Genomic DNA, 13,097 nt, shown 5'->3' with positions numbered 1-13,097 from the left:
GAGCTAGAGAATAATCTGCTGAGTATCTCGCAGATTTGTGACAGGATGTATACCACTCACTTCACTGACAAAGAATGTTTGATCTTGAAGCCAGGATTTGTTATCCCTGAAGAATGGATTATCATGAGGGCACCAAGAGTCAATGATCTGTACGTGTTGGACATGAGCGTAGCTACTACAACCACGGGTCAGGCTCATTGTTTTGTGTCAAAAGCAACAGAGAAAGAATCGAGATTGTGGCACCGAAAAATGGGTCATATTCACCTACGAAAAGTGAATCACCTGGTGCATAACGACTTAGTTTTGGGTGTTCATGTGAAAGTTTTTCATCTGGAAGGGGAGTGCATTAGCTGCATCAAAGGCAAGCAAAAGAAGAAGTCACACCCTAAAAAGCAAGTCAATTCAGTTTCAAGACCTCTGGAGAGAATTCACATGGATTTGTTTGGTCCTGTGAATGTCAAAAGTATTACAGGAGATCTCTACTGTCTTGTGGTTACTAATGATTATTCCAGATTTTCGTGGGTATCATTCTTAAAGTCGAAAGATGAAACGTATGACAGTTTGATGGCGTTGTTTAAGAAAATTGAAAATCTGTACCAAAGGCGTATCAAAAGAATCAGAAGTGATAATGGTACTGAATTCAAGAACAGCAAGATGGAAGAATTTTGTGATGAAAGAGGTGTATTGCATGAGTTTAGTGCTCCGTACACTCCGCAGAAGAATGGAATCGCAGAACGCAAAAACAGGACACTAATCGAAATGGCTAGAACTATGCTTACTGATTCAAAGCTTCCGATAAATTTTTGGGCAGAAGCTGTTTCCGCCGCATGCTATACGCTCAACAGAGTTCTCATTGTCAAGAAATTCAACAAAACATGCTTTGAGTTAATCAATAACCGCAAACCTAATTTGAAGTATCTTGAACCGTTTGGGTCACCCTGTATTGTTTTAGAGCCTTTTGGAAAGTTTGGTCCGAAGAGTGTTGAGGGAATATTCATTGGTTATGCAAGTCCTCTACGACGTGTCTTCGTTCCAAGTGAGAAGCAAATTATTGAAGCTCCAAATGTTGAATGTCAAGGTAATACAATGCCGCCGCAGAATCTTGGAGATTCATGGCGTTATCATTATGACACTTTGTGGGATTCGTTTGACGTGATGGAAGAACTAGAAGAAGAAGAAGATTTCTTTGACGAGTTGGATATTCTGAGGGAGTATGAGTCATCGCAGGAAAGGTTCCCAGCTGAGTATTCTACACGACCACGACAAACTTCGAATGACAATGAAGCAAGTCCAAGCAATGCTGGTGAACATGATGATGTCCAACAAAATGAAGTTGCTCATGATAATCAGACAGAACAGAATGATAATCAAGAATCTGAGAATATGCCGATATTTGATCGTGGTGATTCAGATTCTGAGGGGGAGCAAATTCAGAGTTCAAGTCAAACAAATCCTGTTAGTGAACAAGGTGCAAATCAGAATGTTACTAATCTGGAAGGCGATGTAGATGTTCCAAGTGAAGTAATGCCAAGAACTCTTTCATACCATCCAGAGGAGCTAATCATTGGATAGTTACAATCAGGCGTTCGCACTAGACGTCAAATTGACCAAGGCCTTACATGTTTTTATTCTACAGTAGCACCTTTACAAACTGAATTTTCATTGAGTTGTTTTATTTCGCAAATCGAACCGCGAACTTACAAAGAGGCGCTTACTGAAGATTCTTGGGTCAATGCGATGCAAGAAGAATTGAGTCAGTTTGAAAAGTTGGGAGTGTGGAAGTTAGTAGATTTGCCTGATGGTCATAGGAAGATCAACACGAAATGGGTGTTTAAGTGTAAGAGAGATGACAGAGGAGTTGTTGTGCGAAACAAAGCTCGACTCGTTGTCCAGGGCTTTAGTCAACACGAGGGAATTGATTTTACTGAAGTGTATGCTCCTGTGGCTCGATTAGAAGCAATCAAAATTTTCCTGGCATTTGCATCTTGGAAAAATTTCAAAGTATATCAGCTAGATGTGAAATCGGCGTTTCTTTATAGGAAGGTTAAAGAGGAGGTATATGTTGGACAGCCACCCGGCTTTACCGATCTAATCCACAAAAACAAGGTTTATTTGTTGGACAAAGCGCTGTATGGTTTACACCAGGCCCCGAGAGCTTGGTACGAGACATTGTCTCAACATCTACTAGCCAACAGCTTTATTCGTGGAAAAGTGGATGCCACTCTCTTCACCAAAGAGGTCGACGGACATCTCCTGATAGTTCAAATTTACATGGACGACATAATATTTGGGTCAACGAATGAGAATTTGTGCAAAGATTTCGAACAAGTTATGAAGCAAAAATTCGAAATGTCATCAATGGGGGAGATGAAATTCTTTTTGGGACTTCAAGTTGAACAACTACCTGAGGGAATTTTCATTCACCAGACGAAGTATGTTCATGATATTCTAGAGAAATTTGGGATGTTAAGTTCTACTCCAGCGTCAACCCCTTTAGCAACAAATCATGGGATACACCCAGATCTCACCGGAGACAGGGCAGATGAGACGTTTTATCGTTCCATGATCGGTTCATTGATGTACTTAACTGCTTCAAGACCCGGTATCATGTACCCAACGTGCCTCACAGCAAGATTTCAATCTAACCCAAGAGCTTCGCCTATGGTTATTGTGAAGAGGATATTACGCTACCTAAAAGGAACTCCAACATTGGGGTTGTGGTATCCTAGAAAAGGCGACTTTATGCTCGAAGGGTATTCCGACTCAGATTTCGGATGCTGCAAAGTCAATGCAAAATCGACAACAGCAGGATGCCAGTTCTTTGGACCCCGTCTGGTCACCTGGCAGTGTAAGAAGCAAACGTCTGTGGCGCTATCCACATGTGAGGCGGAGTACGTATCTGCTAACAGTTGCTGCTCTCAGATCTTGTGGATACAGCAACAGATACGCGACTACGGTTTGCAGTTTCTTAACACACCTCTCTTTGTTGATAATGAGGCCGCTATAAATATAACGAAAAATCCAGTACATCACGCTAAAACTAAACATATAGAAATTCGACATCACTTCATCCGAGATTGCTTTGAGAAGAAGTTGATACGAATTGAGAAAATCCACACTGACGAATAGAAAGCTGATTTACATACCAAAGCTTTTGATAAAACACGTTTTATATATCTTTTAAAACTGAATGGTATGATGCTTTTCTCGGTGTCAGATGGAATTATTGGCGTTGATGAAGGTACTGTTGTAGATGAAGATGAGAAACAATCTGCAATGGTTTGTCGATTTTATACTTGTTTTGGTATTTAGGGGGAGTAGATCTATTTTCAGAAAATACAAAAACAGTAAAAAAATATAAAAATACAAAAACATGAGAAAATTTCAAAATCCAAAAACAATAGAAAACTGAAAAAGAGCTTGTGTAAAAAGGGAAAATGATAGTACATCGGCTAGACAGTTAGGGTACGCTAAAGATTTGTAAAGTTTAAAAGCGTTAAACAGTCTCGTTGATGATGTGTCGATAGGTTTTTACACATTTAGTAGGTTTGTTCGGGATATAAACATAAAAATTCAAACTTGCTTATTTTGTGGGGAACACTACTTGGATATATAGGAAACCCCTGAAATCTTGTTTGAAAGGTCCCTCTTTCTGAAATACTAGGTCTTTATACTCAGTGATATCTGGGGTATTATTCCGGGACTTCTGTTGAATGGAAGTTCTGACCTAGTCCCCGAATAATACTTCCCGCATTGCTTGAAACATAGCACCGCCCTCAGTATAAAAAACGATGAAACATTGCAAAATGATAATCGTGTGCTGTTGAAACAAAAGATCCTCTAAAGGGGACACACCTAAAGTCGAACCATCATCTCTCTGCTGAACGGAAGTTCTGACCTAAGCTCTCACGGTTTCGCATCTAACCCCTTACAGATATCATCTGTGGTATACTCACCTGTAAGACTGAATATTGGGATCTGGATACGGGAGTATATTCAAGAGGTGGGACACATGAATGAGTTTAAGTTCTTAAAACACCTAATTCGTATCCTGAACAGATTGAAAATTGTGTGAAAATTTAAAGTGGATCAGCATATCGACAATCTAAGTGAATTGTTTAATTCTGAGTATGAAATTAAAGCTTAACGGTACTAGTGACTTGTCTGATAGCTGATATGATTCCCTAACACGCTCACCAAAAATATGTTTGTAAATAGTTTACTTTCATTACATTCTGCATTTAAGTTTCTGTATTTCATTTCTGGTTTAGAAACTTTATTAAAAATCCAAAAAGATTTTTCATTTCTGCTTTATTTTCCGACAAACCAAAGTGGAAAGTTGATTGTTGGATTCTCAAAGTTGAAGCAGATGCAGGAAGTTTCTGGACTGGAGGACGAGGAGAGCTTATCTTATTAAAATCTGATTGTTGAAAAGACATAAACAAGTTCATTAACTTGATGCTTGTAATTTTCAGAAAATGTTTGGAAATTCTTAAACAAAAATCAGTTCGTTTTGTCACAAAATCAACCAAGGTCATTAAGTTGGACTTGGTAGACTAATTGAGTAATCAGGGTCATTAACTTGGACCTGAATACTTGAGTGGATTTCTAAAACTGATGAACAATTGAAAATTTTTAAGTTTGTACAGATTGTAATGTTTTATTTTTGAGTAACAGGTTATAACATCCCCATGGCAACAAAATGTTAAAGTTTGAGCCAGATTACGACCCTGGATCCCAGCTTACCGAGAGGGGGAGTCTGTGAAAGGGGGAGTCAGAATTCTGGATCAACATTCAAAGGGGAGCTTGGAGATTGAAGATTGAAGTTTGAAGATTTGAAGAGAGCTTTTACGAGAAGACAATTTGGAAAGAGATAAAGACTGAAGACTCGACGCCAAATACTTCATCAACATCCAAAGGGGAGTCTGTTGGTGCATCTAGTGTCTGTTAGCTACATCTTAATCGAGTCTTATGTCTAGATAGGATAGATCAGTGCACGGAATTCTAGAAAAGTGTGAAATTACATGTTAAAGTATGTGATTCCGCTCGAAACATAATGTAGAGATTCCGCTTGAACTGGTTGATGCGGAATCAGGGTCCGCTTGAGTGTGTTTCAAGCGGAATCACCTACTCTATAAATAGGTGAGAGGTAGGTTCATTTGGAGCGGAATTAGGTGAGTGTTTCTGAGCCGAGGTGCTGCCGAATTGTAATCAGAACGTGTAAAAGCTCAGGATTAATCAGTAAAGTAAAGGATTGAAAGGAACAAGTTGTTTGACGTTGTTTACGTTGATTCCGCCTTTGTAAATGATGATGAACTACTCAACTTGACTGTTTAGGGTCACGAAACCGGTCCAACAAGAACGGGGTAATCAACGAATCCTTTTCCTTTTGATTCAGCCGCTTAATATTCTCGCAGACCAGATTCGGTCTAACCCTGTGCTCCTCTTTGAACCGGTCCCTAAAAAACTTCATCACTTCACTTTTGATTCTGTTCGGTTTCGTCACCCAGTTCCCATTTAACTTAAGCCCCGGAATCAGATTAGAGGCCCTCCTTAAGTTAACATGAGCGTGGAAGAATTTAGTGTTTTCATCGCCGTCAAGTGCCCATTTTGTTCTCGACTTTTGTTTCATATCCTCACACTTCTGTGACTCAAAATTCAACAGAACTTTTTTATTTTCCACAAACTCCCATTCCTTGACTTCGTTAAGTTCTCTAACCTCCATAAGATTAGCTAAAACCTCCAACTCTTCTTCCGCCTTAAGAGCGATCTCTCCTTCCTTTTTAATACACTCCAGCCTCCAATTTTTTAAAGCGGCCCTCACCGCATTGAATTTTCTCATAAGTCTGATATCTGTCGGCCCACTGACATCCTCTTGCGAGTTCACCGCCGACTCAACCGTCTCTCTATACCCACGTTTCCCCAACCATGAATTAAAAACTCTAAACGGTTTTGCCCCAAAATTCGTATGATTAATTGTGAGAACCAAAGGGCAATGATCAAAAAGAGAAAAAGATAAACCCCTCAAGCAAGCATCCGGCGACTTATTAAAGAAATTCGAACACAACAGGAAACGGTCAATTTTGCTCAGCTTCCTCCCATTATCCCTAACACAAGTGTATTTCCTTCCTTTTAGCTCGTATTCCAAAAGGTCCATATTATGAATGAAGTCATTAAAATTTCTAGCACAAGAATTTTTAAAACAAGAATTTTTCCTATCCTCCTGAAACCGCACCACATTAAAGTCGCCAGCAATAACCCACATCCCTTCAACCCCGATCATAACCTCTCTAATCTTATTCCGAAGGGCAAGCTTATCCACAGTTTTTTTAGGGACATAAACATTAGTTATGTTGATCTTCTCCTGAGACCCAATAAGCATTCCACTAACTAAGAGGAAGTTCCTGTCTTTCACAGAGCTAGACAACACAAACATTCTTTTGTCCTAGAGACATATAAGCCCCCCCCCCCCCCCCGACAGCCCCGACGCCACCACATCATCAACACCAAAATTCTTATTACCCCAAATTTTCTCACAGTTAATCCTACCCAGACACTCATGTTTCGTTTCTTGAAGCAACACAAAATCCACCTTATTTTTATTTTTCAACTCCTTAACCCAACCTTCTTTAATCGGCCCCCCAATCCTTCTCACATTTAAAGACATGAAATTCATTTAAAAACCACATTGTTACCTTCTTCAACTATTGATTTCTGAACCAACTTGCTGTGTTCCTCGAGATTCACGCCATACAATCTCCCAATTCAAAAGGTTTCTTCGATCTCATCCGATAAAACCAAACCTCGTCATTCTGCCTTCTGACCTGAGTATCATCCACCAAAAATTCCCCAGAAGAGCTCCCGCAGTCATCGCTCTTCGAATTAGCATCCACATTAAGATCGATACCTTGGACATTCACCTGCACCTGCTCCTCCAACTCTGGGTTGTAGTACTCTTTATTAATACCTAGGTCCGTAGTAGGCTGGGCTTGAAATTGAACAGGATCAAACGGTTTGTCAAATTCCACCCTTGAGCGTTTTTGGGCCTATTATTGGAACCTGGGCTCAGCGGTTTTTGGGCCTGCTTATGTTTGTCCTTCAAAAGATTGAATGGCTTTTTCTTCCTCACGTGCGGCTGACTTATTTGGTCCACCCTAGACAACTTACCCAACCTCGGGATTGAAGAGCCCTCTTCACCTTCTTTTCACCTACCACCTTCTTCTTGGGCCCCACCAAACATATTAAAACAGCTGCCATCCTTAATGCAGTTATTATTATGGTTTACGTTGGAGGAGATAGGAATGTCACCATCATTAATGACTTGAATCCTTTCAACTTCTACATCCATCTTTTTGATATTCGGGTAAGGGCTGGCCGGACCGTACTGAAACTTATCTCCACTGTTACCAGAGCTAACCTTATTCCTGAATACACCATTCAGGTTCGACACCGGGGACTCCACATTGTGACTAGGGACAATCACTTTCCCCACAGAATCAGGAACCCAGTCACTAAACTCCTCCTCTATCCAAACTCGGAACATTTTATCCTTCCACTTTAAGGTAACCTGCTCGTGGATCCTATGCCCTTCGCCAACCAATAAACCTATGCAGCTAACCGACAAATTCCTGTCCTCCGTTTCCAATTGAGAACCATGAACAATCTTACCAAAGTGTTTCGCAATTTTATTCAACACGTCATTATCCGCCAAATGCATGGGAACACCTAGAATCCTTACCCACGCTAATCTTTCAAACGGGAGTGGGGTGTTTGAGTGTTTAGAATAAGAAATATGTTTTTCTTTTAAAAAGTAATAACTTTATATAAAAACTAAATATATAATAAATAAAGTAATTATGAAAACCTAGCTAGTTGGTTATTAAAGTAAATAAAGTGGTTGTAAGAATAAATGTATAAATTGTGGAAAATATGAAAAATATAAGAATGTTGAAGCCGATAAATGTTTGAAAATGGTTTCGGAGTTTTGATAATGTATTAGATACATTTAGAGGATTTTATGATTCTCATTGTAATTGCAATAGTTTCTTTAGAGGCTATTCACTATTTAAAAACTACCATTTATGATTTACCCTTTAAAATTACACCAATTTTGTTACTACAACATTGTAAGCTATCTATCTTTTAGTTTCTCAAAATGTTATTTAGTATAATATTATTTATTATATCAATTTATTTGCTCTTAGTCTTAATAAATAGATTTATTTAAAAAAAAATCATCCAAAAAATTCAGCTCTTGACTATCTCCTGTTAGAAAATAACAAAAAAATTAATCAAAAAATAATATAAGCATGAAATAAAATGTAATTTGTAGAAAGAATATGTAAACAAAATATAAACCTTTCTAAGAATTAAAAATTAATTACATGTCATCAAATCCTTGAACACGTCGAGCCAAGCACTTAACAATGCAATTCTTCATAATTCGGCCACCTTTCAATTAAATTTTCAGCTATCTCGACATCCTATTGTTTTTTTTCTTTTTTCTTTTTTTTTTTGTGTTTTCTTTTTGAGGTGGTCTTTTGTGTTACCGAACCATTTCTAGTGTCATTTGAGTTTCGGAAGCTGTTTCTTGCGAGCATTAGGCTTGGTTGAATGTGTCAGTTTCAAGTAGGGGTTATAAACATAGTTTTGGTTGAATAAGCTAGTATTGAAGAGGTTGTTCGGGTTGTTTTGTGGATCTTGGTTGACATTTGGTTCCGGTAGAATGTGTTGTTTGGGTCATTCGATTGAAGGGCTTGATAGTGAAAGTTAAAGGTTGATTAAAAAGTGTTTGAAAGTGAAATATATTTTTTTTCACTAATATCAATTTTCATCAAAGTGCCAAAGTAACAAATTACAAACAAGTGGCAGGTAAACGGGCAACAAGCTGCGTCGCAACCCCCTTTTGAATTGCAAAACCAATCCTGCTAAAGACAAAACGACCCTTAAAGGTTGAGAGATCAGTATTCACAACCCGTTGAACCCTGTTTAGGAATTCCACAGCCTATGGGGCTAGGGAACCAAATGTATCAAAAGCGAATGAGATAAACACATGTTGATTCTCTAAACAAGCCTTCTCAAGTGAAATATTGGAGAAGATGAAGATGGCGTGTTGTGTGGGTATAAAAAGTTCAAATGTTTGTTTAATCTATATATTTTAAGCGAATATTTTTTTGTTTAAGTAGCCAATGTCTACTTTCCCATTGAAATTCTCAATTCCCAACTATCACAATGCACCCAATGCTCGTGAATATGTTAACAGTGGACCTGGTCACGCCCCCAGGGATGGTATTTAATACCCAATGACGTTGGTGAGCCCATAACACTTAGGCTATTAAGTTGGAACAAGTTTAATTAGCAACAAGAATGGACTTGAATTCAAAATCAACATTAGGGATTCTAGGCATTTATGATTTTGATGTTTGTTTGAAATAAACTAAAGGCAATGAAACATTTTGAAGCAAATATGCTTATATTGGTACTTGTTATTATCAATAATAGTAGTTACCAAGTTAAAAAGGAGAAAAACATATTAAATCCTCATAACACAAAAGTCACGGCCTAATTCACATTTGGGACCTTGAGTATGAACCACATTAGAGTCCTGGAAATGGATCGGGTCCTCCGGTGAGACTTTCAGCATCGGGGCAGTGAAACATATTCTCGAAAGTAGTAGGACTCATCACGAGAGTGTTGAAGTCTGGATTTGCAAATGGATCCCGGCCAAATGCAATTTTTTTGTGTGGAGAGCGAGCTTGAATAGTATCGCTACAGCGGAAGCTTTAAAGAAACGGAATATAGCTATTGATGACGACAGTTATAAGCTCTGCAGTGAAGGTATTGAGACGGTGGACCATATCTTCACGTCTTGTATGGTGGCGACGTCGGTTTGGAACCATGTTAACAGGTGGTGCAAAGTGGTTCCGATGTTCTTTTTCGAGTTCAAGGATCTTCTCCAAATACATGAGCATGTCGAGTTGAGTGGGCAGAAAAAGGAAATCTTTAAAGGAATTCTTAGAATCGGGTGTTGGTGCATATGGAAGGCGAGGAACGGGGTTGTTTTCAACATTGAAGAGGCGAAGATTGGAGATATTATTAGCAACATAAAAGCTTCGTGTTTTCTTTGGTGTAATAGTAGGTTTAAAGGTTTCTCGTGCACTTGGATAGATTGGTGTGAATATGTAGTGTTTGTTGGGTTTTGGCGGCCTTGGTTTTGAGGGTTGCCGTGCGTTTGAATGAAATTTTCCTTTCAAAAAAAACCACATTAGAGTCCAACTTAGCCCAATAGCAAAATTGATACGGTAATCTTGGAAATTTGGAGATTCAAGACCATGACGCACCCATTAAGAGTCATGGATATACCATATTCAAACCTAAAGTTATGTTTTTGGTCACATCTTTTAAAATCATTCAGAGCAATGATCTAGAGATCATTATTATAACTAGGTGTAAGCACCTAAAAACTGATAATTACCAAAACCTAAGTAACTAATATTGATGATGGTTACTACTAATGATGAATATTATGTTGATTTGGAGTTAGTGCTGATGATAACAAAGGTTAAAAAATGGTTTTGACAAAGAGTTATGGTCGAATACATTCCACTACAGATAAAAACAAGTTGCTAATGATGACCACATGTAACTTATAAGGAATATTTCTACCAAAAGAGTAACTTGCTACTCATAACTGTTAAAATACCAGTATAAATGTGCCCTTACATAATTACATTTCCTTGTGTTATATTTTAAGTTGTTAAGGTTATTAACATGTTTTCCTTTTATGTTTGTGAGGTTTGGATTTGGGCTTTTTTCTTATGTGGAACTGGGCTTGTTGTCTCAAAGATGAGCTCGTTACAATGGGCTCGTAGCTGTCACATGGCTGTCTAGGGTTTGGTGCAATATATTATAGGGAGAAGAGTCCAGAGACTTGATCATCTCATCTGTAATACTCCCTCTGTCCCATTAAAAGTGTCTTATTTTGAATTTTCATAGTCTTTATTTATAAACTTTGACCTTAAATAATTTTGTGTGTGTTAGATAATACTTGATGAAAGTTATATGATTTGAGTGTGTTTTACAAGTGTTTTTATCGGGTTAATTTTCATCAAGTTTTATATGACACAAAAAATATATAATTAAAGTCAAAGTTTATAAATAAAGACTTTGAAAATTTAAAATAGGACACTTTTAACGGGACGGAGGTAGTACCTCGTAAAATCGTGTACAATAATGTGAAGACACGTGTCCTAAACCCTAAACATGTAAAAAGTTTGACTTTGAAGGACTAAAGTTGACGAACAGTGAAAAGATGTATGCGGAGGAACTAAAAGTGTCAACATGCTAAACTTATGCCTCTGAATGACCTTATACGACGTTCGTATTCTTAAACCAGTAAATTATTGGGCATGAGAAGCCATTTGTGAAAACAATCAAAAGTTTATAAGACAAAAGGATTAAAAGTGTCAACATGTAATTCTTACCTCTGAGTGACCTTTTAACGAACCAGAGGCTTCGTAATGTCCAATTATACTTTTGAGAATACTCGGTATTGATTACGAAAAGTTTTGGTGTCATTGTATGATAAATTATGCAAGATTTCGAGAAGAAGGGTTAAAAGCGTCAACGAGCAAGACTGGCACCTTCAGGTCATCTTTTGGCTAAACGGGAACCTAACGGTGTTTGTTATAACCTTCAAGATCATCAAAAACTAACTATAAGGGCCAGAAGTGTCTAGAATGAAACATATATGAAGTTATAAGAACCAGGGACTGAAACTGCCATTTTAGAAACTTGTTAAACCTGGACATAGGAGAGTCGCGGGCCGCGAAGCCCACTCCCATTTCTCTCGTGGGCCGCGAGCCAACGCCCAGTATCGAAAAAGACTGGAAGCTGCATGTTAACAACCTTGTTGCCCACACAAACCGCCATGCATGCTCAGAACTCGAAACCAGGGATTGTTGGATGGTTTTTACTACCTCTAGGACACCTGGATTGATCTGTAGATGATCCTAGACACCTGGCTTCATCCTAGAACTCCTTGGATTAGTATAAATAGGACCTTCATGAAGCCATTTGAACTTGCACCTCATATTTTCTCACTTCTTCTCATTCTTAGAGGTTCCAGATCAAAAAGGAAGCTCCCCTTAGTCTAATCTTTGAGCTAGGACCTGTTGTAAGTGTCCTTAGCCACTCTAGTTCGGTTTTTATGCTTTTAAAAGCCGAAAGTCAAAGTTGCCACTAAACGGCTTTGACTTTAGATTTAGACCTAAACGGTCCAGCCATTGTTCGAGGCGAATATGGCTACGTGATCGTAATTAGGTAGGTGTTAATCCCTTAAAAGGGCACCTCTTAATTACCACGTTTACTTAGTTAATTGTCGGGTCAAAATAATTAAAATAAAATGTCAAACGAGTCAGTTTTTAAATAAATTTAAAACTGATAATTTAGAAGTTATAAAACATGTTTTATCACTCTAATAACTTGGTACATTATTAGAACATGTCTAAACATGTTCAACCCAACAATTCTGAGTTTAAGCTCGGTTCGTAACCGAAAGTCACAAAAGCTTGACTTTTGCTTTGACTTTCAGTTCTGACCCGAATTAGCTTAATTCCGTTATATATTAGAGTTCCTTTGTGACCTTATTATGTTGTAGTATAACCCTCTGAGGTTATATTACATGGTCACTTAGTAATCTGAGTTTAGATTCATGTTTCCGTTGTTATGCTTTATGTTGACTAATATGCCCTTTTGCCCACAAATGAGGTTTTTAATATAAATGAACATGCAAATGGACTAAGTACTGAATAGTAAACATATTTAGAATATTTTGATGTTTACAATCCGGTCATAAACTGAAGTTATGTGATTATTCGAAAATTATGCTTTTATAAGGACTAAAATGCCCTGTAGCATGCAAATCAAGTTTTAAACATAATTTTGATATAAAACTCTTTACCTACTGTTGTGATATCATATTTAGGATTTATTGGGATGTTGGGTCAGATTATATACTGACCTTAACCTTGAGTTCTTGTACAGAGCTTGTAAATGACGATAATACCATTTTCGCAATTAAAATGAGTTTTAAATAT

General features: G+C 37.9%; 1 protein-coding gene across 1 annotated transcript; it reads right to left on the bottom strand.

Moving 5' to 3' along the window:
• Positions 1-5,320: 5,320 nt before the first annotated feature.
• On the bottom strand, positions 5,321-6,436 carry LOC110943633. Its single transcript, XM_022185371.1, has one exon. The coding sequence runs from the start codon at positions 6,434-6,436 to the stop codon at positions 5,321-5,323; it is 1,116 nt and encodes a 371-aa protein (XP_022041063.1).
• Positions 6,437-13,097: the final 6,661 nt, after the last annotated feature.

The sequence above is a fragment of the Helianthus annuus genome, chromosome 5 (assembly GCF_002127325.2).
Source record: "Helianthus annuus cultivar XRQ/B chromosome 5, HanXRQr2.0-SUNRISE, whole genome shotgun sequence".
Classification (NCBI taxonomy): Eukaryota; Viridiplantae; Streptophyta; class Magnoliopsida; order Asterales; family Asteraceae; genus Helianthus; species Helianthus annuus.
Note: the sequence above shows the minus strand (reverse complement) of the source record. Positions and strands in the feature narration are given on the sequence as shown.